At 41.8% G+C, this 27059-nt stretch overlaps 1 protein-coding gene and 1 long non-coding RNA gene across 3 annotated transcripts in view; one reads left to right on the top strand and one right to left on the bottom strand.

Annotated features, from left to right (window-relative positions):
• DENND3 (DENN domain containing 3) overlaps nt 1-5318 on the bottom strand; it is a 31612-nt gene extending 26294 nt beyond the window's left edge. The window contains exon 1 of the mRNA XM_015619680.3: nt 5146-5318. Within this exon, the coding sequence (XP_015475166.1) occupies nt 5146-5229 (84 nt within the window). The 5' untranslated portion in view covers nt 5230-5318. The remainder of the gene's footprint in view (nt 1-5145) is intronic.
• Nucleotides 5319-5486: 168 nt separating this feature from the next.
• LOC107200794 lies at nt 5487-17920 on the top strand. Of its 2 annotated transcripts, none has more exons than XR_001519764.2 (3): nt 5487-5577; nt 6479-6560; nt 14056-17920. It is a non-coding gene; the product is annotated as an uncharacterized LOC107200794 (long non-coding RNA). The 2 variants fall into 2 exon arrangements; XR_001519763.2 differs by having other exon boundaries at nt 6479-6616.
• The last annotated feature ends 9139 nt before the right edge of the window (nt 17921-27059 follow it).

Raw genomic sequence — 27059 nt, 5'->3', positions numbered from 1 at the left:
TGCAATGAAGAGCTGTGGAGGAAGTGATCAGAGAGATTTCCTTGTACTTGAGAGCACATTTTATATTCTTGACCATAAAGTTGAGCCAAGTAGCTGCATTTCCAATTACTTCACTGCAATTTTAATTCTTCCTGCAAGGTTAAAAGAACAAGTACAAGCTTTGTTTAACCAACGGATATTTGGAAACAGGAAAGGCGAGCCCCACTGTGGTAAAAAGTTGTTTCATTTTCAACTTTTTACAAACATCTTCAAAGTCAGATGAGGTGAAGCACACATGCTGCTTTTATCATCAGATATGATGCAAGATGCTCCTTGAGAACCAGTGCTGGCCTCGCCCATCATTTCCTTTTTTTTTTTTTTTTTAAATAGCTACAACATTGAAAGCTCTGTTGCCAATCTTCCACTGTCCAGGTTTTGAGACAGAAATCTCAGTTCTTATGTCCCAGCAGATACATCCACTAATAGGTTTTTTTTCCCACATTTGAGCATCCTAGGAAAAATGTGAAGGAATGCTTCATGATATATTAGTTATTGTATCTTAAATTCCAAAAACTACACCATATTTTTAACAGGATACCCTAAAGAAACTACTTCACTAAAAATATGAAGTGAAAATCACATTTTTAATAAACAAAGAGCCTGAACTAAAAGTAAATTGGAGTGGAAAAGGAAAGTTCAGGTAAGTATCCAGTGGGATAGTAAAAAGATAGCAATGACTTTAAAAAGCACATCACAAAATGGGGTACTGAGTGCCACATCCTCGCATGCTAAGAACTTCAAGTGATGTTTCCTTAGCTGGCAGCTGACAAAGGCAGTGAAGAAACTGGAAACATAGATAAATTCACCATGATCACCCTCAAACTAATATGCAGCTGAACATTTCAGGAGGAAATTAAGAATTAAGGCTCAGCCCTGAGGCTGTTATGCAAGAAAAACACAGACGTACTCCAACAGTAGCAATCTCAACTTGGCAGATCTGCCCCGCTGAGGTTTTCATACAGAGTTGCTTTGACAGGGCAATTCCTGACTTACACTGAGGCATCTCTGTGTTCTAAAGTGCTGGATGGCAGCCAGTGATTTAATGGCCTTACAACTTAACAGCTCCTGAAATGGCAGATCCTTGGTGTCTTGAACCACTACAGAGACATTACACACCATTTTTCCCACAGAACAGCACTGTCAGCACTGTCGCTGACCCACTGACTCAGTCTCCAGCATTTGAGTCAGTTCATATTAATGTCTTGGCCAAAGTTACATTTTCTTACTCCTTGAGTTCAGGGGTAGTGAATAGGTAGTAACAGAACAATATTCACTTGTTTCTAAATTTTAATTTAATAATATTTCTTGTTTCTAAAATTTGAACATTTTATCTTTGCTGCTGCTACTGTTATCTCTTCACTTTGAAATACTTCCCTTTTGTAGCTTCTTTATACCAAATCTCCTTGCATCATACATAGCTTCTTACAAACAGAAGTAGGGGATTTTATCCTGTCCCCATTTGCTGATGGTGTTCCTATAACAGTGCTGCTGTAAAGGACACCAGTACAAGACAGACTTTTACAATGATAGCACTATTTATATACAAACAGTAGTATGTTAAAACCACAAATCAGAGCATGATTTCAGCTATCTGGTGTTTCCTTGAGCTGATTCTCCTCACCACTGAAGAAGTTAATTTCACTTTCAATGTCATGGAAGAACTAGTTTCTTTAACAAATAATTAGGCAGAGAAAGTATGATGCCTCAGAAAAATTAGATTGCTCAGGACAATTAGGTTGTAGTAATAGGACAAAAGGGAAAGGTTTTAAACCAATAGAGGCCAGGTGTAGAATAGATATTAGGAAGAAATTCGTTATTGTGAGAGTGGTGAGGCACTGGAACAGGCTGTCCAGAGAAGCTGTGGATGCTCCATCTCTGTAAGTGTCCAAAGCCAAGCTGGATGGAGCTCTGAGCGACCTGCTTTAGTGGAAGGTGTTCCTGCCTCACAGCAGGGGCTTGGGAACTGGGTGATCTTTAAGGTCCCTTACAACCCAAACAATGGTAGGATATCTCTGCAGATTCTTGTGCAATTCTTTGCTCAAACTAATGATAAGGTGGAGATTAGGTCTGGTTGCACTGGGTTTCATCCAGTCAAGTTTCAGAAGTCCCTTTGGAAGGAGACTCTCCCTCTCTTATGCCTCAGCCCTCAGCGCAGCTTCTTCTGGTCTCACTCTTGTTTGCCAGCAGCTCTCCAGTACAAAGATACCCAAATGTGAGACAGTATTCCAGACGTGAATTCAAGGGTTTTGAGTAATAACAATAACAGTAATAATCCTTTCCCTTTGCCTGTGAGCCACAGTCCTGATGATGCAGGCCATTTCACAGTCACTTTTCAAACAATCACACAACAGCTTGGGTTGGGAGGGACCTTAAATTATTCTCTCGCTTGAATCCTCCTGCCACGGCAGAGGCATCTTCCACTAGACTGAGCCACCCAAAGCCCCACCCAATTTGACCTTGAACACTTCCAGGGATGGTGCATCCACAACTTGCCTGAGCAACCTGTGCCAGTGCCTCACTACCCTCACAGTAAAATTCTCCTTAATATCTAATCTAACCTTGCCCTCTGTCACTTGAAGTCGTTCTCCCCTGTTCCATCACTCCATGCCCTTGTCAAAAGTCTCTCTCCAGCTCTCTTGGAGCCCTTTCAGGTACTGAAAGTTCACAATAAGGTGGCCCCAGAGCCTTATCTTTTCCAGGCCAAACAGCCTCAACTCTCTCAGCCTTTCCTTATATGAGAGGTGCCCCTCTAATAATCTTTGTGACCCTCCTCTGGACCCAACCCCAAGAGCTCTATGTCTGTCCTGTGCTTAGGACCCCAGAGCTGGATGAGCACTGCAGGTAGACCACAGGGGCTGAATCTCCTCCCTCACCTGCTGCCCACACTGCTTTGGATGCAGCCCGGGAAATGTTTGACTTTCTGGGCTGCAAGTGCACATGGCCAGGGCATCTCCAACCTCCCATCCACCAGCACTCCCAAGTCCTTCTTGGCAGGGCTCCCTGCATAACCTAATTTGTACCAACAGTAGGGACTGCCCTGACTCAGGTTCAGCACCTTGCACTTGGCTTTGATTCCCAGAGTTCCCATGGATTCCCTTCTAGAGCTTTTCCAGGCGTTCTTCACTGCAACGAGCACACACTGCTGACTGATGCTCAATCTGATCACACATTTCTTTCAGGCATCTTGGCAGCCAGGGAGGCATTACAGAAGCAGAAAAATTTGTTTTGGTGTCTGCATCAGCAGGGCCACAAAGCATGAGACAAGCTCTCTATCACTGACTGCGGTGGGCAGATACAGAACCCACCAACAGAATCTGTTGAAGATCTGAGCGAGACACGTCACGGACAGCTTGCACATGCCAAACCAGAACCCAACTTTATAGCTATAGATAACTTAGGGAAAAGAAGCATCACTTCTGTACGTTTCATTCTTACAAAACACACACTTCCAGTGCTAAGAAAGAAGTCTCTAGCTGAAAATAGCAGCCTTTGATCTTTTCACATTTAAATCTCAGAGTGACAATTTTCTTGGCAATAAGGATAAGCAATGGATGTCAGCCCAGAAACTTCTGTTTCAGGAGCTTCAGTGGAAAACTGCTTTTTTTTTTCCTGGAGTCTGACAACGGGTCATTCATCTAAAACCTTTCTTACTTTGGGGATGGGTTATATCATAGTCTCATTGACTACATTTACTTTATCACTCCATGTTTCAATACAGTTAAGAATGCACCAACACACTGTGAAGACCACGATTTGAAGCACTGTCAGGATTTTTACCCACTGTTTAATCTGTATATATCATCAGAGATCCACTACTTTCATTTGAAATGTCACCTTCGGTCAGTATTTTCTTTCTACAGTCACTAAAATTAGCCATAAAAACATATTCCACTCTCCTCACGTAGATAGTGCTGCAGAAGGAAAAGGAAGTGGAGTAAATCTGCAGCTTGCCCTAAGATAGTGACTGAAATCCCCATGGTGCAACAGCTTGCAGGGACTTTACTGAAGTTCATACTGACAAAAGAAAGGACTACTTTCTTTTCTGATACCTTTTTGTATCTTGAGCAAAGGAACAATTCAGAACCTGCAGTGTGATCCGAATATCATAATAGAATGGCTTCTGCTTTCTATAGCTGATTCCTTACTTGTTGTTCCACAGGTTTTGTTTCAGAAAGTAGTGAGAACAAACTAAGCAAATTGAATAAGGGGGCAATAGGGGAATGAATAAGAAATTCCCCTTCCTTTGGGTTCACTTCTCACACTTCTGATAAAACACCATGTACACACTGATTTCAAAAGTCTGGTACTGACATTTAGGAACTGTTTTCCCATTCTGAAGGTACACATGAATGAGATCCTGGAATGTGAACCTCTGCTTGGCTGTTATCACTTAAGAAGCTGACATCAGCAAAAGCCGTCTCCTGAGTGAGTGAACAAGCAACAAGCCCAACAAAGACTTCTTTATCTAATGCTATTAGAGCGCAATCAAATTCAAGTTCAAGCAGAGCAATTGAGATCCCTGGGAGCTGTCTGGGGTTTTTTTTGCACGTGCTGGCACCACAGCTCTTCCCATTGCGGGGCAGCTCGTAACTATGGAACAAACCCATCTGCACACTTGAACCAAGCAGAACCAGGAGGAGGGCTGTCATTGTGAGCCCACATGAGAATAATTATAAACAAATTATAAACCACATATTCAAAGTAGTAACCGACCCATAAGCTCCTGCCGTATCCAAGTGGTTCAGGTTACGCCAAACTCAGAGCACTTGAGCTCACAGGGATTTAGATCTCGTGTTTTCCTGAGGATACAAGTTATCAGCCTTTATTCTTTTGCTTTTCTCTCCAGCGGAAGACAAGACGTGGAGTAACACACGGTAAAGAACGCATCGTTAAGCATTTTGCTGTTCCTGATTTTATAAACCTATAATGAGTTCTCCATCTAAACTCAGACCTTTGGAAAAGTGCAGCTGCCTCACACCGCTACCAAATTCACCCTGCTTTGCTGACGTTCGCCTGTCAAAACAACTTTCTGTTGGGATATTTCAGCTCCACGCGCTGACAAACCCAGCCCTACGCACTGGCACCACCCGCCCGAACCCCGCTCACCTGGAGCAGCGCCCGCACCCGCTCCGTGGGCGCACCGACCAGCAGACAGATCTCCAGCAAGCCCGAGGGCAGCACGTCCTCCATGGCACAGCCGGGACAGGGCGGCTCCTTCCCTGCAGCCAGCAGCTCCTTCCCTCGGGACAGCAGCACCTTCCCGCCCTCAGCGCCGCCGGGGCCCTCCCCGCGGCCTGGGGAGGAGCGCCCGATGCCGCACACAGGAACCCTCCCCGCCCGTCACGACTATACGCATTTTGATTGGCTGTTGTCCCTGTCACTCTAAGGAGCTGCGGCCAATCAAAACGGCGAATGGCGTGGTGGGCCGGTCGGGGGAGGGGCTTTGGGGTAAGAGCGCTGAGGTGACGAGAGGCTGGGAACGGAGGTCTTCCGGTCTGAGGTGCTGAGGTCTCAGGATCGAGGGATGAAAGAGAAGAGGTGGGAGATGAAGGGCTGGGGTTTGAGAGTTGGAAGGAGGAGGTGCTGGAGGACGATGGGCTCAGGGTTGAGGGACTGAGAGCTAAGGGGTTGAGTGGTTCAGGACTGAAGGCTGAGGGACTGAGGGCTTAGGGTATGCAGGGCTGAGGGTGCAGGGCTAAGCGGCTTGACATACCACTGGCTCCGTTAAAAACTAGCGATGGGGTTTGTGATTTACAGCCACGTGTTTTCCATGTTGGCATAACCAGAGACTATAACATTTGCTAGTTTTAAGCAACAAGGTGAGGACCTAATTCAAACAAGAGGAGTCCCCGAGTGTTGCTCCCCTGGGAATGTTCAAGACCAGGCTGGGTGGGGTTCTGAGCAGCCTGGCCTAGTGGACGGTGTCCCTGCCCGTAGCAGGGACATGCAACTAGATGATCTTTAAGTTCTCTTCCAAGCCAAAGCATTCCGTGATTCTTTCCTCACCTCGTTTCACTGTCTCACCAGATCAGCCCCTGGGAAAGACACTTCCCGACTCAAGGTCGAGTTAATTTTTCTCGACGGGCTGTTTGCCCTCAGGGGCTGAGGTGCCTCAGGGCTGCCTGTCACCCTGTCAGACGTGGGTGATGTCATGGTCAATGGCTTATCAAGCACAGCCATTCCCTGATTTTTGCTGCAGTGACTCAGCAGGACTGTGTCACTTCAGCAGGACTGTGTCACTGCCACTACACGGGAGTTTTCTATTGATGTTACCACGGGTCACAGTTTCAATAGACTGTAAGCACGGAGCTGGTGCAGGCTGTGTGATGTTTCCCCTCTGGACCAGCAGAGGCACAGCACAGGGAACTCCGAGGCTTTTTCTTGAGCTGCTTAATCTAAATACACCATGAGTCACTCCGTATGTATTGGCTCTGTGCAGATCTTCACTGAGAGAATGTAATTCCTCCTGGACCGGAGCATAAAGTACCCGAAACTAGAGATCGGTTTCTCTGAAACTGGAGGTATGAGATAAAGTTTCAACACAACCACAAACATTTTTTTGTGGACTAGTGTTCAGGTATGTTAAATGCAAAAACATTCCCAGTCTAAATGGTTCGGGGATTTCATGAACTTCTTGACAGTTCAGGGGTCAAAACATGTTTCCTCAGTAAGTGTGAAGAACAAGGTGATTTTATTATTTTGTGGGGGTTTTATTACCTAAATTTTTGTGGTGTTAAAGCTCAGGATTCTATGGCCTCTGGTTGTCTCAAGTTTTGAGGAAGACACACATCCAGGATACAGAAAACTCTGCATATAGCACTGACTAAAAGAAGAAAATGCTTGAAAACCTGGAAGTTTCAGGCATCCCTTTTCCAATTTTGTAGAAGAAGATACGAGGCTCAAAGATTTATATTCATTAACTCTGAGGTCATAAGGGATAGGTAAAATGATCTTGTTTAGCTGTACAGCCCAGGTCACATAATCAGAGTGAGTCCTCTGTTAATGCTGTAACTTCTGGCTGAGGCCATGCAATGGGAATTGGTAGCTGTCACTGTTAAATGTTGGGCATCTCATTTTTAGTTTCACTTTTTAGTTTAGCTCTTTGTCACTGCATCATATTATATTGGCTGTTGCTTGAACAGACCTTTTACTATGAAAAGACTTCTTTCTGCAGAGTTCAAGGTTATTAATATCTATTTCTAAAAGATTATACAACTCATATTTTTAAAACTCCTTTCCTGAACACTTGTGTGCATCTTTTCTTAAAAATTTGAAAATTTTCCAGTACTATTTTTGAATTAGGAGCACCAAAACCAAAGCTGTATTATTGCTGAATGCTCAGTGGTAAATTACATTGCTGTTTCTGACTGATATCCCCACCTAATTAAAACATAGACAGACAGATACATGAATCATTCAGAGAGGGTGTAGTGTTTAATTAGTTATCCACTGCAACACAGTACAGTTTTCTTAGGGTTATTACTTCCAACATGACAATCCTACATCTTATATTGCTTGACCTATGACTGTGACCAAGCATTTGACCATATTATAAGAAAATTACAAATGAACCAAGGCTATTAAGCAATTCAGGTCACCCATAGGTAATTAATCTGTATCATTATTATCTTCTGATTTCTCTGATTTCTGCAAGGATAAATACTGGATGATTCTTGTTCATAATTAATGTAGCCCTCAAAGCAAAGATATGGTGAAGTTATTTTCGAAACAGAACTCCAAGATGAAAGGTACTAATGTTAATCAGGTAAAATCTCAAGAACCCTGGAAGCAGGAAACCTGCTGTATGGGGTCACTGGTAAGAGACAAAAATCATTCACATAAAGAAGAATTCCTCTGTGCTACAAGAGATTTTAAGAGATAAAAGAGTTGAGTAATTTTCTTCCTAAGAAAAATTGTCAACTGAGGAAGAAATGCCAGCTTTTAATATGTGTTTTCTTTATTTAAGATCACAAATACAGTCATTTTTTTTTAATTTGTTTGTTAACTCTCTGAGGTGGTACTGGGCTGCTGAATGCAGAAAAAACTGCTGTTCTTGATATGTCTTCAACATGGGAAAGGTTTTATCAGACCTATAGGACCATGTCTGAATAATTAAAGATTCTCTTGGCATCGATTCTAATTTACTTTCCAAATAGAGTGTTTCTGTTTTAGCCAGAATGTGTCTGTTAAGGGGAAAAAATAATTTCACCTGTTGTGTTTCTTTGATGTGATCTTGCTTATAAAATAACTGGGTGACTTGTTGAGTTCTAGACACCTGCACTGCAAGCACCTCAGTCCTGAGGGATGTGGGCCAGATGAAAAGTCAGGACTCTGAATTTCAGGAGAGCAAATTTTCTGCTTTGTAAGGAATTAGTGCATGGCACCCCCTGGGAAACTGCTCTCAAGGAATTGAAAAGAGCTTGCAGCTCTCTGAGAACAAAATTCTTTGAGTGCAAAAGCATTTAATTCCCATGTGTAAGAAATGAAGCAAGGAGAGCAGGAGAATGGCTTGGGTCAGTAAGGACCTCCTGATCCACCTGAAGTGTAAGAAGGAAATGCACAAGCAGTAGAACAAGAGACAGGTATCCTGGGAAGAATATAGGGACACTTCCCAGATGCATGGAGATTGGATCAGGAAACTAAAGACACAACTGAAGCTGAATTTGTCAAGGGATTTTACAGGTATGTTGGTCAAAAGTTGAAGATTAAAGAAAGAGTCCACATCTCCCCTGGCACAATGGCATCCTGCGGAGTCTCACCATGATGGGTATAAGGTCTGCAAGAATTTTCATTTTGGAACTGAATACAGACATAATTCGTATTCTGCAGGTTTATTGATAGTTAAATCCCTTTCTTGGACTTAAGCTTGTGTCACAGCAGTATCTGTAGGTGAGAACTGAAACTCAGACCACTGCTACCTTCCACTGCCTGGCTCACAGGCAGATACACTGTCCAGAGAGGTGATGGTTGCCCCACCCATGGAAATATTCAGGTCAGGCTGGACAGGGCTCTGGGCAACCTGATCTAGCTGAAGATGTCCCTGATCATTGCAGGGGGATTGGACTTGGTGACCTTTAAAGGTCGCTTCCAACCCAGACTATTCCACAATTCTGATTTCTGTGTCTATGCTAAGCATGACTGCATAAATAAGAAATCTTTATTCTGTCCCATAAGAACTGTGTGCCCTAACCAAAAACAGGACACACAGCTTGACCTGCGCTGCTCTAATACATATCAGACAACAGTTTGAAGTCTGGAACTCCATTTAAAAACATTACCTCTCAGGATTTTAAACTCCTTATCTCTAAATACAGTCCTTATGTTCTTATCATCAAGGTCATTCATAGGGTGAAGGATTTATTTTGAACACAACTCAGGAAGTCAGGTTGACATATTCTCTCCAAAGTTAGCATTTCTCATTTTATATTCCGTCTTCCAGAATAATGTAGCAGGAGACTTCTGGGAATCTGCAGAGAAAGATCTTTACTGGCAGACCTAACATTTCTTTCATTCAGGACAGTTCACTTTCTAAATTTACACTGAAATTAGCAACCAAGCAACTACTGACTATGCAAATCAAATCAGGATTTTCAAATTAGGGCCCTGCTCAGACTTAAAATTCCTCTCTCAGTGCCTCAGAGACTTATTGTCATTCTTAATAATACTACAAAAACCTACTGTGGGAATTCTTTATTGTTGCAGGTGTTGTCCAACTGAGTGCAACTTTGGCCTCAAAATTATTCTGTAAGAGATCACAGATTGTGTATAAACATGCCAGAGGCGAATAAGGACGGTTCCAAGATCTCTGCACCTATTAACAGTTTCATTTGCATCTTCTTTCTTTTTTACTTGGCTTGTCTGGTTTGTGCTGTCACCATTTATGGTATTACAGGATAAAAATTTTCTGCAACATTGACTGTCATTTGTCATGCATCTCTTAAAGAGTACATGGATGTGTTTCACTGGCATTACAGAAAAATGCCAGCATAGAGCAGGTTTTACAACTTGTCAACATGTAAGATTTTTGATCTCAGCTTGAACCTGCCCATGTACTGGAGAAGTCACCTCCTGCCTCCTATTTCCTCAGCTCTTGACCTATGGAAATGTACCCCCAATTCAACCTTCTGTAGGGAAAAACACTCCTTAAAGCTCAGATCCCTGTGATTTATCCATATGTACCGAAGGATTTTGTCATGTTTCTCTGTCACCTCTGAAAAAGGCAGAGCATGTACTAAAATCAGGCAGCAGAGGCCTGGAGCTGTGCTGTCTCCATCCTCAGAGGTTTTCAAGAAGAGACCAAGAAAAGCTGTGAGCAAACTGGCCTGACTTGACGGCTGACCCTTCTTTGTGCAGGAGGTTGGACTACAGATCTCCTGAGGTTCTCTCTGACATGGATGATTCTGCCATTCTCGGGGGCTCTTTGTGCTAACACAGCAGGAGGGCTAAAAAAATGTGTATGAAGAAAACAAGATGTTAGAATTATAGCAAACAAAATAGGGAAAATCCTCAGCCAGTTGTACAGTCAATGACCTTTCAAATGAACACCGTTTTTCTGTGATGGGATAACTGAGTCCCAAGGGAACAGCTTTGGGTGTCAATGCAGCACTTATTTCTCATCACCTCTATATTTCTGATAAGGATGCTGGCAGTAGTTTTATTTTTTAAATAAAAAAAAAATGAAAGTCCTAGGAAGGGAAAAAAGGAGATTAGCTTTATCACAGCCCCCGCATCTAGGGAGATGTAGCAACACAGAGCTGTCAGGCCTTGGCAAAGAACCAGACTAATGTGAGTGCTCTGAATATTGCAAACACTTTGCATTGTAGATACTGTGAGATATTCCCGAGGCTACAGAAGAGCTTATTCCTGAATCTCATCACTCCAGGGGCAGTTTTAGCAGTGTTTTATTTATGTGGGATGCATAACGTGTCCCTCAAATATGACTGGCTTAATATGACATTTATTATACTTCCAGTTCTTTACCATCTGGCACAATCTTGAGCAGCCAAGGAGATTTTGCAGCTGCTTTTTATAGTAGCATTAAAATTTCATAACATTTGTTCTTTTACAGCATTGCTGTAAGAGAAATGCAGACTCAGAATTCCTGAATTGGTGGGATAAGGGAGAGGTCAATTAGTGCACAAAGATTGTCAATCAGATACAGAAAATAAAATTTCAGATAGACCAGGTTTTGTGTAATAGCTTTTTGTATACATCACTGCAAGAAACCTTAAAATACATCAGCATAGATATAAGCATTCATAACTATGAACTGCTTTTTGCTTTTTTTCATTTAATAAAGTATACTTGCTTTTTCTATCTGGAATCTGGGGAATCTCTTGGGATACTCCACTGTGTTCAGAAAAGATCTATCAGCAGTTTCATAGCTCAACAAAACCACTGTATAGTAAACTTCACCCTTAATTAATTTTAGCTTAGCTCAATGCATATTAAAAACCAAACACTTTCCCTCTTGATTTTTTTGTAGCAGCCCTGACATCGCACTCATTATGAAAAAACAGCATATGTAAACAAAATTACCTTTGTTATATAAGAAACAATCTTCTCTAAGCTGGTGAACTGTTTATATATGAAAAGGTTTTTAATTTTTAAGTATTCACATAACAAGGCTGTTGAAGATTAATCCAGGCTTGGATCCAATCAGAATAGCTATCTTATTTTCCATGTAAAATAACCAGCTTCCAAGTGACTTCTGCTTATCTATAGATAAAAAATGCTTTAAGAACCACAAAAAGACAGCACAGACCAAGTATCCTTAGAGCAGCCTAATACAGAGAATTCACAGGTATTAGCCAGTGTGGCTGTGGCTAATGTGAAACCATCCTATTTTGTCAGGATTCCATGCTGCCGCTCCTCATTCCTACAGTGCTGCGTTATGGAGCAAAACCTCATGAAAATCTTTTGTAAGCACAGAAGGGACAGAACAATCTGACATCACTGTATCCAAAGCTAGGAAGATGTGGGCTAGACATATGGACCACAAGGTGGTTGAAAACCATCAGTTTCAAAGGGTTGGGGTGAACAGCTTGAAATCTGACAGCTGAGTGTATGGCATTCTTCAGTGTTTGAAACAGGGCTAAAAATACTTGGCATCTTCACCATGGATATGGACCATGGGGTGAAAGATGTCCTCAGCAAACTGTGGATGCCACTGTGGGTGAAGGCTGAAGGGCAGAGCAGCCATAAGAGAAGGCTAAGGAGAATCCAAGTGCAGTTCTCCTGAAGAGGGGTCATAAAGAGGAGCAACACAAACTCAGAGGCACACAGTGGGAGCACAAGAGGCAACAGCTGAAAGTTGCAGCAAGGGAATTTTGATTGAATACAAGGAAAAAAAGTTTTCACCATGAGGATGATTAAGCATTTCAACAGGTTCTCCTTCTTTAGAGATTTTTGAACCTTAGCTGGATGAGAAGCAGAGCAACCAGATCTAACTTTGAAGTTGCTGCTTTGAGCAGAATTGGATTAGAGACTTCCAAAGGTCCCTTCTAAAAAACATTTGTCTTAGATTCTATGATTAAGATTTAACAGTGCAGCAGACAGAGAACAAACTTCAAGTATTTGCATGGCTAAACATATCGTTTACTTTTAGGTGTATTGGTATAGCTCTATAAAAGGAGTGTATTTAAATATTTCCTGACATATCAAATATAGTAATTAGGCACGTGTTGCTGTGTCATGTATGACTGAAACTGGGCAGAACATAACCTCATAAATAATTAACTCCTGGTTAATCACATGTCAGCTTCTACAGTGAGAGCAAGGAGGATTCTGCACCACTGACTTTATAGAGAAAAGGGAATTTGTACAAACACTACCCAATAGTCTGTGCTTGTTTTCTATGTTGCACTTATAATGTTAAAAAAAAACAAACAAAAAACCCCCCAAATTTTGGGTCGGATACCTTAACTGACAACGTGTCCTCACTATCTTGTTTTCTGTGGTTTTTCTTTATTCCTCCATAATGGCTATTTTGGTTTTCTGTAGGGCATCCAGTTAGTTGGAGAGCAGAGAGAATATCTCACTTACCAGGGTGAATTATTCATCAGAAATATTTTAAGAAATAATTTTTAGAGCAATTAAGGCTTCTTTTTCTGGCATAGTTGAATCTAATCTTGTCTTCCTTGTTTCAATTTATTGTTCTTTGGTGGTTTTGGAGAATTTTTCAGAGTTGATACTCCTGTAATCTTCTGTAAGAGAAACCCACTAAAATACAACATTTTACACGAGGAAGTAACATAACCTGACATAAATGGAAATGACTGAAAATTATAAAAATGGGTTCATGTTCCACAAAGATTAACCTTATGTTCAATTTTAAAGTGTCAGAAAGAGCAAACCATTAGTGTCATCTGGCCTTCCTAGTGCAGGATGATTCTCCTTCTGGGTGGCTCTTAGTTTTCTGTATTTGCAGAGCACACACAACACCAGGAGCCCAGCTTGGTTACCTGCCAAGTTATAATATGTCACAGGAATGTTCATGGTGACTGTGGTAAAAAAAGAGAGTTCTTTTATTTTATTAGGAGTTGTTGTGAGGGCAAAGACAGTTAGTGGAGTGGAAAAAGACTGTCATATGATTTGGGAAAGCTTCCTCCTAAGAGAAGCTGTGACTCAGAAAACACTCCTCATAGCTCCTCTAATATTGCCACCAATGCTGTGCACCTACTGAGAGTAAAAGGGATGTAAAATAAAAACATATAGAATTATAGTTTGTATTAAGTAAGTTTGTATGAAACACTAAAACCAGATATAGCCCAAGCTAGAGTTTGAAATAAATTTATTAATACTTTTATAGAGAATGGTAATTACTTTTCTGTCCTGGCTAAAACAAAACAGATTGTTTTGAGTTTTCACATTGTGCAGACTGAAAGCATAAATAACAATGTTTTCTTATTCGTTATGGTCCCAACCACATTTTTTGTATTGGAAAGTTCATTGCTGCATTCCTAAAATTAAGCTTTCAGTCCCTTATTTATTTATTTATTTATTTTTTTCCCCCAGGATCAATCCCACACAACTCATTATCGCATTGCAACCTGAGACTGGAAGTGCCTGGGGGCGGGAGGCGTTTCTCAGAGTGGAGCTCAGTCATCCTGCAGAGCAGGGCACCAGTCCAAGGCTGCGGAAACAGCACAACAATAACCGACTGCTTTCTGGTATCTCTGTTAAAGTTCTCCATTGTTTTAGAGGAAAACTGGTTTACGTCTTTCAGCAGATTGCATTTTGGCCCCTTCACAGAAAATGGCTGTAAGAGATATTAATATAAATTGTAAATGATACACATCATTCTGCATTATCCGTGTTGCTCCAAAAGAGAGGTGATTTTTAGAGCATGTTAGGAATGTGCAGTTTGGCACAGCTATGTGAGGCATTCCCTTTCAGACCTTTCTTCAGGCACTGCAAGTTTCTCATAGGTCAAAAAGCCAATCATACACTGATAGAATCCATGTGTCTTTGATGACCATAGTACATGCTGCTCATAAAAGCTGGTTCAACAAAATTTCTGGTGTCTTTCCTGTCTGTGGCTATAATTACATGAAAGCGGCATTGTTTAATTGAGAAAGCACAGCAGTGGAGTTCATAAATGAATCTACAAACAGATTTTCCTGAAAAGTCTCTTCTTTAATTCATATTTCCCTGGGTTTTTTCCCACATTTAACAAGATTTTTCATGCAAGCTTCATTACAGAGATTTGCTGCCAAGATATTGCAGCACCACTAGACAGATGACTGACTTGAACAAGATATGATCACCTCTTCATAATGACATGCATGATTACCCCTGCAAATCATTCAATTATGATAAAGATTTCAAATGAAAGAAGGTAATTTATTTATGCACTGTCCAGAAACATTCAGTCTCTTGTGGAGCAAAACATGAATCTCAATATGGAAGTCTTTACAGTAACTTTAACAAGACCAATCAGTTAACCAGGAAGAAATCAAAGACCTTATTATTAAAGCAGTGCCAAGAAAAGTGCTACAGGGCACTGTGCTGCAGTATAGAGTTACAGTATGCCATAAAGGCTGCATTTATTTCAATATTAACATCTTAAAAAGCAGCAAATTTTGCTTGGGAGACTGCAACCCTTGAGTTTCTAAGTGATCTGGACCTTTCTAATTCTTGTCAAATAACAGCCAAGCCTTCTGTTTTTCAGCACAGCCAAAAAGCAAACCTTAAACATAAACAGGATTGAAGCTTTGGCACTGAGTGGAATTTTTAATTCAGCACTAAGCCAACTATTGAATTTATTTTTCCTAGCACCTAAATACCCCATGGGAATTATAACACCACTGATGCTCAGTGCCCCACAGCCCCATGGCACAGTCTTTCCTCTGAAGAGCTTACAGGACCCACAGCCAAGCAACATGGGCTTGTTTTGTCTTTATTCTGGGAGTACAGATGGCATTCAGTTCTGCTAAGTTAAAATAAATATCAGAATTTAAATATAACAGCCACATCCTTCAGACAAGTGATTGCATAAATATGCAAAGTCTGTGGCCTTGCTTTCATATTAATTTTAACTGCATCTCACTTGCATCATCAGGCAAGGTTTTCTCCTTATTATCTTTCACTACCTGTCTCATTTCAGACAGCAAAGCCAACTCCAACACATTCCAACTCTATGATAACAGAACATCCATGGCTATCTCTGTAATCAATAGCAGAGCTCTGAAATGGTGTGCTTACCCCTCCAGTTGCCAGCAAGGAAAAGGAGAAGGTCCATGGGATGAAGATTCAAAGGTTGCCAGTGCAACCGCTACTCATTTCTGCTTTCCCATGCTGTTCAAGGTAGAAAGAGCTTGCCCAGCTCTTCACAGCTTTCTCATGACATTTCTAGCTCAGGTCATCTCATTCATTCCATTTCACATGCCAGGTAGTGCTTAGTCTCAGCCAGGCATCTGCTCGCACTCCCTAGGATGACAGGGGTCTGATTGCCTGTGATCACAATAACCCTGAACTATGCACACTTGAAAAATAGGGGTTTTTAAAGTATCCTCTGGTTTCATCGCTCAACATTTGTTAAGGTTGTTTTCACCCTGTAGCTAAAGCACCACTGAAAAGCATAATGGAAATCCCCAGTGAATAATTTTGTCCTTTGTCATGTACAGGACCTTTTCTGATTTGCCACAGGGGAACATGCAAGGTTTCTGTGAAAGCAAAGGGTCAGGATGGAGGCTGAGATCATCAGGTTTTTCAGTTATACAGAGTTTACAGAGTTTCAGACTGCCTGACCCTTACCTTTGAAAATGGAGCTCTCAGTGGTTCCTACAGAAGTCATTAGAACTTGTACCCCAGTGGTGCCTAAAGCCATCAGGATCCAGATTTTATATGCAGTATAAACTCGAAGTCTTTCCCCTAGGGAGCATTTTCTCTCCATCTTTCCTCACCCTCATTACATATTCTGCCCCAAGGCAGAATGGAAGCCGTTATGGTAGTTGTAACATGACTGCTCTCATGTGAACACGTCTCACTGCAAACTGTGGAGATGCCAATCTCCACAGATTTCTCTTCACATTTACAATTTTGTGACATTCAGCCACCCTCAGTAATGGTTAAGTCTGAATTGCAAATTAGTCTCTAGTCTCTCCTCCTCCAAATCATCTACCCATCCAGTTTTAATTCCTTCTAATTGATAAAGAGAGGTGAAATTCCCATTCCTGGGCACCCTGTCTAATTTCCTAGTCAGCCTTGCTTCAAGCAGGGGATTAAGGTAGACACCTCCAGAGTTCCCCTCCAACTTGACTTTTCATTTGATCTTACATTTATAAGAGATGGTGTATTAAGTGACCATGTCCAGATGATGTCAATGGAAGAGCTGCAGGGCTGCTCTCTGTGAGAAGAGGTCAAGGATTCCTCTGTGTCAGAGCCAGTTCCAGCCAGCTCCAAAATGGGCTCACCACAGGACACAACTGAGACAATCAGTTACACTGGTGGCACCTCTGGGAAAACAGTTAAGAAAGGACCAAAAATCTGCACAGCAGCTGAGAGTGGTGAGAAAAATGTGACAGAAGCAACACTATAGACACCAAGGTCAGTGAAGAAGGAGGGGAAGAGGTGTTCCAGGTGCTAGAGCAGATTCTTTTGTAGCTCATGGAGAAGACTGTGCAGGTTGTCTCCCTGGAGCCCATGGAAGACCCCTCTGGAGCAGGTGGATGTACCTCAAAGGAAGCTGCAGCCTGTGAAGAATCCATACCAGAGAACTCTGAGCCTGTGGAAAGGAGCCTGTTCAGGAGCAGTTTTCTGGCAGGAGCTGTGGCCCATGGGGGACCTGTGTTGGAGCAGTCTGTTCCTTAAGGTCTGTATCCCATGAAAAGGAAACACATTGGGGCCTTTCTTGAAGAGCTACGGCCCATGGGAAGGAACCACCCTGGAGAAGTACATGAAGGATTCTATCATGTCAGAGGGACTCCATGCTGCAGCAGGGGAAGAGTGTGAGGAAGAAGGGGCAGTAGAGAGGACATGTCATAGGCTGACCACAGCCCCTATTCCTCATCCCCCTGCATTGAACAGAGATGAGCAGGGTGTAGAAGAGTTTGGAAAAAAGAAGCGAAGTTTAGCCTAGGAAATAGGAGACAGTGGGAGCAAGGTGTTTTCAGCTGTATCTTTTCTTCTCACTATCCTGCTTTATTTTTAATGGGCAGTAAATTAAAATAGTTTTCCCCAAGTCTGTTTTGCCCATGATGGTAACTGGTAAGGGATCTATCTGTCTATATCTTGACCTGTAAGCTTTTCCATCCCATGCTTGCCCCCATCCTTTTGAGGAGGGGGCGGGAGAGCAACTGGATGGCGTTTGTCAGCCAGCCAAGGTCGAATCCACCACTGCAGAAACTGAAACAATAAAACTTTCAGTTGTCAATTTAAATTCTTTCAATTGTCAGTTTAAGTTCTTTGCTTTCATTGCTGTTTTTTTTTTTTGTGAATAAATACAAGCTCGATTCATGTGACACAGATGATTTGTCAACAGGTTAAGAAAAAACAAGAACCCAGTAGCAAGGCAGTACTAAAGGCTGGCAAACCACTGCAAACTGATTGGTTTCACATCCACAGGTGAGCAGGAGTCATTGCTATCTACCTTCCTCCACTGCAGTTGCTTTCTTTTTAAGTTTTAATCCTTTGCTCTCACTAGTGTCCACTTTTTTCCCAGAAGCAGGAAAAAAATTACTTCTGGTAGAACTGAAAGGAATAAGGAAAGTAAAGCTTGAAAAAAGGCTGCACACATTTACTGTTGAGTACTGTGCAGCATTTATCTTGTGTGTGTTGATGAAACCTGCATTGAATGTTTCAAACTGGGTTCTTGCAGATCAAACAGAAACAAAGCTCCCAAACCTCAGCAGCTACAGAACAGTTACAGGCCCAATGACAGCTAAGGAATTAGCAATGCCAAGTGAAGAATGTCACAGTGGATTTGCAATTAGATATTGGGAAGAAATTCTTTACTGTGAGGATGGTGAGGCACTGGAACAGGTTGCCCAAAGAAGCTGTGGATGCCACATCCTTGGGAGTGTTCAAGGCCACGTTGGGTGGAGCTCTGAGCAGTCTGGTCTAGTGGAAGGTGTCCCTGTCCATGGCAGGGATTGTAATGAGATGATCTTTACAGTCCCTTTCAACCCAAGCTCTTCTGTGATTCTATGATAATGACTTTCCTGGGAAAGAGAGGGGAAATGCTGTATGCTATTGATGCATTTATATGACAGATATGAGAGCTGTTTGTGGCACTCTGTAAACATGCAGGCTCTTCCTGGAAGGAGACTGCCTTTGTAAGGGTGTGCAAACATCCTGGATGCAGATCATGGAACTGTAAACAAAGGTCCACTTTTGACTGGTAGTGTGGGGCAATGTGGTATAAGAAAACATTTGTTACTCTGTAACCAGATAATACCTATCTTCCAAGACTACCCACAAGTAAGCAACTATGCAAAAGCTGGCAACAGGTAAGGGTGTTCCACAGCATTTGAATATCTGAGCTTCACTGCCAAGTAGTTTTTTATGTTAGCAGGCCAAAGCGAATGTTCACTCCAGCCTGTCATGCTTCAGGCCTGTAGATACTGCTTACACCCAGCAGGATATAAAGATGATTGCTAAGGTTTGAAAGTGTACTTCCTGCTTGTAACAACTGTGGAGCAACTTAGACCAGTATTCAAACTGACAATGAGATCAGACCACTGGGAACAGAAGGAGCTTAGACTAGAATTCAGCTTGGATACTTGATGGTTCCTAAAGACTGATGTGATAAATCTCAGATTAGTTGTTCTAATAGGAGTATAGAGATGCCAAACATATGGGAAAATTGCAAGTTTCTCAAGAAACATTTGCATGTCTGCATCTTTCTAGCTACTACTGATGAGGAAAAAATCCCACGCTCAAAGTCATCTGCGCATTCAGTGCTTAGTCTGTCATTGGAATGACTAAGCAGATGATTATGGAGGGTTTTTTCACCTTTTTGTTTTGACTGCTAGCAAGTACTAAGACTGGCAAATGACTCTGCCTGAGAGGTTAGGTCAAAGTTTATTGTTCAGATGGACAAAAACTAACAAGATATATTTTCTGTCCCTGCCAGCCCACTCGTTGAGTAGAACATGTGTTCAGTAGTACCACCAGCATTTTCTGTACGATGCACAGTAATGCTGTTATTTGGTTCCTCTGGTTTAGAAATAAAATAATTCTATCTGCCCCTCTCTTCACCGTATCTCCTGTCTGTAATTTCACAAGGGAAAAATCAGTGTGCAGCTTTCTTCTCCGTCAGGCAAACAGTGTTGGTTGCCATCATGCCTTGACACTCAGGACCTGAGCTGCCTTCTTGTTTGTTTCACATCTGTGCAGATAATGGAGGTACAGTAGCTCCACAGGATTTATCTTATCCATTTTATTTACCTTGTTCCATCTGTTCAAAGCAAACAAACACTGTGAACAGGGCAGGTAAAAGGCTGAACTAGAGGTAATTACCGCTGTTATATTTTATTCAGCTAGTGCTCTTCAAATTTAATAAACAAGGAGATATTTCAGGCACAGATGAAGAGTGTACTTTCTTCTTTTATTCTCTCTTTGGAGTTTAAGCACATCCTAAATGGAGGAATTTCAAAAGTACTTACTGGTTTTGACTATGTTTTTATATATTGAGTTTGAAGTAGCTTAATAGAAATTTTCAGAAAGGCTGCCTCTGTGACTGTGGTTTCAGCCGATGTAAATTGGACATGTACGGCCATTGTGGTTTCTTGAAAGCTGAGGACATCTCTGAGGAAACTTCAGGGAAAATTATTTACCCTTTCTCAAAAAAACAGAAATCAGATAAAATGCAGTTGAACCGCAGACTTCCCATCCCTTCTCTTCTGCTGCTGATAACAGAGGAGAAAAAGCTACAATTATTTGTTCCTGCCAGTGTGTGAAATCAAAGTCCTGTTTTCTCTGAAGAGTCTACTTGGAGTGAACTGTTTCCTATAACTGAGCTCTCGGGTTTCCCCCACCACAAAGTACTCCTTTTATCTTCCTTTTTATGTACAGTGTCTTCCAGCTGAGAAAATCCCAGGTCCTTTTGTCTACAGCCACTTAACTCTTGGTAGGCCTAGTCTCAGATTCCTCTGGAAAACTGCCTATTTGATTTTCACTGAGACTCAGCAGTCCTGTTTCAGGCTTCACAGAGACATAAAAAAAAAAAATTTACTTGATAAAATACCCCAGCATACGTGTCCACAGCCACAGAGTGAGCTCCTGTCTGAGCTTGCCTGAAACTAGAGATCAGGACTTGTTAAATTAATTTAACATCAGTCTACATAGATCATCTAACCCATCACCTCCCTTCAAGAACAGAGAAATACTTCCCATGTTACAAACTTCCATTTTGGTGTAGGGTGATCAGACACATAATTGTCTGGAAGAGGAAGAATGCTGTTCTTCTACAGGCTCCAGCTCTGAAGGTCACGAGGAGAAGGCAGGAGTCATTTCAATTGGTAATGACAGAAAATATTCATTCAAATACATTTAGTGTGTCAAGTGGCACTTTAATAATCCTTTGAGGGCAAGATGGACACAGCTGCAGGCAACTGCTTCTGTCTAGGCAGGAATAGGGCATGGAGGGGTCACATTTGCTCAGGCCTGAATTATCTTGCACAAATCACATTAGAAAGATTTTTCTAAAGGCTTTTTGAAAGAGATCAGATTTGACAACCTCAAATTCAAGTCTTTAAACTAGGACAGAGAAAATCTCCTAAGTTTAAGAAACAGTAATAGACAAATCTTTGCAGTAATTCAAAAGGATACAAAACCTGGAGGGTCTGTTTTCTGGGAAATGTATTCAAGCTGCTGTTACATGTCACAAATAACTGTAACTTCATACAAAGCCTTTTTCAGAGTGGTTCTCCCAGTTGTCTTCACTACAGACAGCAGATGAAGAAGTGTTCAGGGTCAGTGGGCCATGTCAGGAATTGCCTCTGAGGAGTGTTATGAGATTAAAAGTCAGAGTTCTTAGACAGTTATTTTCTGTTCCAAATGATAGTTTCAAAACCAAATTTTATGTGGGTTTAGCTACGATGCTTCCTTCATTACAGTTCCTCACTTGTGCTGAGATGGGCTTACTGCTTTGACAGGAACGTGCTAGCTCTAAGTCTTACTGTGTATTTTTTTTCTTCCATGCCAACACACATAAATAGCTCTTTCACCCTCTGTGAGATGTCTTTTACTTCCTGAAATCAACACACACTGTACTGAAGTCAGAGCAGCCACCAGTATTTTAGCCACTGAAAATAAAAATAAAACCCAATCTGATACAGCAGAGGCTGCAATTGGTAAAAAATCCCTTTGGTAATTTTCATCTTAATGATTTCCTTTGCTGATATCAAAAGGTTAAGGCCTAGCAGCTTCCAATTTCTGCACTCATTGCCTGGCTAAAATCATGCTGCCTTTTTTAAAAATTATTCTAAGACTTTTCCCTGGCCTGATTCATTTAACAATACTCTTCAATGGTATTTAAACAACTTAGACATGGTCATGAATTAACCTTCATAACCTCCATTACGAATTCATGGCTATCATACTTACTACACAAATTAGTTACTGTTAGATGTTCAAACAATCAATTTCACGCTTTCTCTCATGCTTTGGGCTTACAAAAATATTTACAGAGCTTTCATTAGCTTTTCTCAAATCCTTCATTAAAATTTCTTTTGCAACAATAGAGAAGCCTTGGCAACAGCTCATACCCTGTGCTGGATGCCTATCACACTCATCAGGATTGCTTCACCGTTGCCTTAAATTCCCCTCCATGACTGTATCCATCTGTTGTTTCATGTCTTACACCTCAAAAGCAATTTGGGGCAGGATTAGCTTTTCATTTCAGATTTTTCTTGCTTCAGTCACAATGGGATCATTTTCTGTGACAGAAATTCCAACATGCAACATGCACAGCAGTGAACAAATGGGGAAGACGGGGAAAGGCAAAATGAGTTGCTTAAAATATCCTGTGAAAGCTGGGAGTCAAGGCATTCATCTTTATGTGTTTGCATCCCTTTTCTCACAGCTGTCATCCTTCTCATTACAGAGGAAGTCCAGGCATTCTAGCAAGGATAAAAAATCAAATTTTAAAAAAAAGAAAAAAAAAAGAAAGAAAATTACAGTGGATAATTCTAGGGAAAGAGAAGACTTATCCAGTTTCCCAAGAGCTCATAAATACGAGCCAAGCTCATCTAAAATGTGTCATGGGTGTCTTTAACCACTAGGAGCCGTATTCAGACCATCTCCCGCCTGTAACGGATCTGACAAATTTTAGCATTTAGGTCAGGGGAATAGAATCAAAGAATCAGAGAATCGTTTAGATTGGAAAAGACCTCCAAGATCACTGAGCCAAACAAGTTACGATCTAACACCATCCAGGGCTTCCAGGTGCTGTAATCACCTACACCTCATTCATCTTTGTGTTTGGGATTGCCCGGGAAGGCTCAACATGTCCCAGCCTGACCCAGTCTAGAGCTTATGCTCTACTTCCAGTCTGGCTTTCCTCGCTGTCCCAGTGCAATGCCATCACACCCAGCACAGAGAGCCAATAGTGGCAGAGCTGGAGGGAGGGGAAGTGGTTCTGCTAAATCTTACACAAAAACTTTAGGCAATATTTTTAAAGAGGGTTGTAGGCATTTCTGCTTGTAGAGGGGTTTTTAGCTATAACTCTTTTCAGGATGTCACTTCAGCTAAAGAGACAGTTTCATTTTCACCCGTCCTCTTTTCATAACACTCTGGAGTGGTGGCAAACATAGCTTGGCTGGGATTGTTAATTGCTGTGGGTTAATATACACATTTTTCCTTCTGTTTGTCTGAAAACCTGATGACGTTTGGCATTTGATTGTTTTCAATACCTGTGCTTAGAATATTCCCCCTTGGGGGATTTTGCACTCCTGTGATATTCACCACTTCAAAGCTCAGATATCTCAAATGACTTTTGAAAAGTATGCCAGGTTACCTGCAGAATGACTGGAGTCTCTCTATCCACTGCCTGGTTACCAAAGGCTTGAAAATATGAGAAGCTTAATGAAAAAAATCCTGATCTCTGCCACTTTTCTCAATTAAGTTCTGCCCAGTGTGACCAATTTACACCCACACAAGTCTGCAGGACAATTCACAAGCTGGTATAGAATTCAAAATCTCAAAAAATTTTTTAGAAGCTGGAAATTTTGTTGGAATTTTGCTATCCGAGGCAGTCAATAATATACAAATTTTTAGATATTATGAGTATGACTTATCATCACAACTTCCACGGCCTTGGCTACACTGGCCACCTCCTTGGAAGCTGAAACCCATCATCTCATGTTTCCCAGACTACTACAAATGTGAACAGGGAAGATTAATTAATTGACACTTCAAGAGATATTTAATTTCCGTGTGATGCAACAGAATTGCAGAGTTGTGCAGTCCTCACATAAGAAGCAGCACTCAATGAGCACCTGAATAACTTACAGATGAAATTTGGTCCCATGAGGTTTAGAGTTCAACAGGTATGAGCCAAACACCACTTGTTACAATCAGAGGTATGAGAAGCAGCAGCACTGAAGGCATCTTTAGTGAAGGGTGTGGAAGAGAGTGACCATTGTGTGCTGTTTGGATGTGGGCTTGAATCAAAATGCTTTGCAAACCTCTGATTAGAGGGCTACATTTGGATGTTTTTTAAGTAGTACATGAATTATTTCAATCAGAATGAATTTGCAGCATGGGGTGGGGACACACTGATGGCCTTTTCTAAATGGAAGCAGTGACATAGCTGTGCACCAAGTTTTTCTAAACCAGCTACAGAGAGAAATCTTCATAGCAACCTGCAAAACCTGTAATGTACATGCACAGGTAATTTTTGAGCACCAGCACCAGTGAATCCTGGTTTTCCTGAAGATTTGTGCCCTGATTGACTGACTTCCAAGCAAAATCAAGTGAAGGTTTTCCCACAATAGCAGCATCTACAAAATGTCCTTCCCACATGGATTCTCAAACAATGCATGAGTTTGCAGCCTTTATTTTACTAGCTATGCTTACAGGTTCTTTGTTTTTCTACCCATCTGCCTGTATCACAAAGGTGGCATGAACTTCTGTACAGCGTTTTGCCCTTTTGTCTCATTTGACTGAAAACAGATGTAAATAATATTAGCAAGAAGAGGAAGGATGCAAAAATCCATCAGGTGCCATGGTTCTGCAAGTCTCCACAGAAAATCAATCAGAAAATAAGGAATTTAGTTCCAGCCAGCACTGGAGAAAGACAGGAAAACACAGCTGTCATTAGACAGAATGAAAATACTCTGACAGTACAAAACAGCAGCTATCTCACTCTCTGTTCAGGTTTCTTTCTAGGTAGCACAAAATAGCCAAACATTTACCTCTGGAATCCAGCACTGAATGGATTTTTTTTCTCAGCTTTCATATGCTGTTGCTGTACTCAGGAAGCACCTATGTCTTTATCTGATTGATCTTCATGTTGAAAAGCAAGGCTAGATAGATAAATTTGCAAAATATGCTTTTTATTTCCCTGTTTAAACAAATTCCGTTGAGGGGGCATTGAGAGAAGGGCTGACAACTTTGTGGAGACACACAAAAGCCTCCTTTGGCTGCATTCCCAGTAGAAAAACATTCACTGTTATGATGTTAATTGTGTCACACACATCCACACCTTTTGTGCTTTTCCAGGAGTTAATACTGGCGGTTGCAGATCCAGCTCTGGTGGAACAAGTCTCCCTACTTTGCAGGGTTAATGTCTGCAGACAAGTGCACAATCATTTGTTTCTCCTCAGCTGCAGGGACAATGCAGACACAGTTATGTGCAAACAACTCCTCGCCTTGTAGGCAGCAAGTCACATGCCTGACATTAAGTGTAAATCATGTGCAATCTCATCTCTGGCCCTTGTCCAAATCCCTGCCTACCCTCCCATAGCTGAATGTACAGCCTTAGATAGCACAGAATAGCTCAACTGAAACTCTCCTTGGTTTTACTGGAGTAACAGACCATAGTTGCTTTATAGGGCCTTTGGTCTTTATAGGGCCATGGGTGGGATCAGCCATGTGGATCCCAAACTACACACAAAGGGAAGTGCACTCAAACATTTTACTGCATTACTACACCTACAGTCTTCTCACAACAGTTCAGAGACTTCCTACACAGCCTTGGCAGAGCCTGGCCCCCATGGCCTGGTAGTTGTGGGTAGCAGGTGGCCTGAATTGCTCTCCTGAGCTCAGGGTGCCCTGTTATTCCATCTGTCACTGCCACCATAAGCTATGTCCACACTATGTAATACACCTGCCATGCAGGGGGAGCTGCCCAGCTGGGGCCGGTGCCTGTTTGCAGCTTCCTTCAGTCCTCTCTTCTCTGTCCCCTGGGTCACTGAGCAGAGCTGAGCATGGGTTTCAGCTGAACCAGAGATGCAGCACCTGAACTGCAATTCGGAAGAGTTCAGTGCCATCCCAGCCCACCCCACTCCACCAAGTTCTAACCCCAGAGTCTCCTAAAGCCTTTGACCCTTGTCTAAAAGTCTCTGTGGCCTTGGGATAGAGGTGTTATGGTGTGACCAACAGGGCCAGGTTTAATCTGTGACATGAATTCAGCCAGAGCAAGCAGGTGGGTGAAGTCTTTGAACTTATATATTATACTAAAGTTATAATTAAATATACACAATTATAGCTATTTAGACTTCTATTCTAGAAGGTTGCTGAGATCTAGCTTTGAACTGTGCTTTACAGTCTAAGTGCTGTTTATGCACAGCCCACACAGTGCCGGGGGCCAGCACAACACTTCACCTGGGAAGAATTCCCTACAGGCTCCCCTGGGAGCAGAGATTGCTTGTACCCATGGCTCAGCAGAGCATGAGGGCAGCTGAGTGCCATCCCCTCACTTGACAGGCTCTGAGATGTGGATACTCACTAATTTAAATATCCTGGCTAGAGATTGTAGCATTTCAGATATGCTTTCTAACTTCAAAAAAGGCACACCTGACAGCACAAATTAGTCACAGCTAAGGAAAACCTAAGAAAATGCATTAAAATTAGAGCAAAGACTTGGCTCCCAGGAGAGACCAGTGTTTTCATTAGCTGCAAAGTACAGATAAGATTTTTTTAATGTTTCCTATTTACATTTTGAAAGCCAGAGTTGCTGGATATTCCCTTCAACTAGGAGGTCTTGAGTTATTTTCCTTGATTTCTGTACTAATCACTTCTCTTCTGGAAAATTCACTTCAAACACGTCTACCTTCCAATGTAGGGAATCTTCAAGAATCCAAAGGAAATCTTTTTGCAACTGTATATTTTTGTATCACTAAAACATTCTCCTGCTGTGGGGGCCTGCAACAAAGTCCTTGCTGTGACATTCTTACCATCCAAGGTACAATAGAGAAGGAAAACTGGAGGGAAATATCCCCTTTGCAGGTTGTGGGGAGCCAAGCCATCATACCACAGATGCACAAATGCCAGACGTGACCACCTCTCACCACTCATGCTGCCCTGCTGCAGCTGGAGCAGGATATTTTGCCAGGAAGGAAATCACCTCCTCA

This window comes from Parus major, chromosome 2, assembly GCF_001522545.3.
Source record: "Parus major isolate Abel chromosome 2, Parus_major1.1, whole genome shotgun sequence".
NCBI lineage: Eukaryota > Metazoa > Chordata > Aves > Passeriformes > Paridae > Parus > Parus major.
Note: the sequence above shows the minus strand (reverse complement) of the source record. Positions and strands in the feature narration are given on the sequence as shown.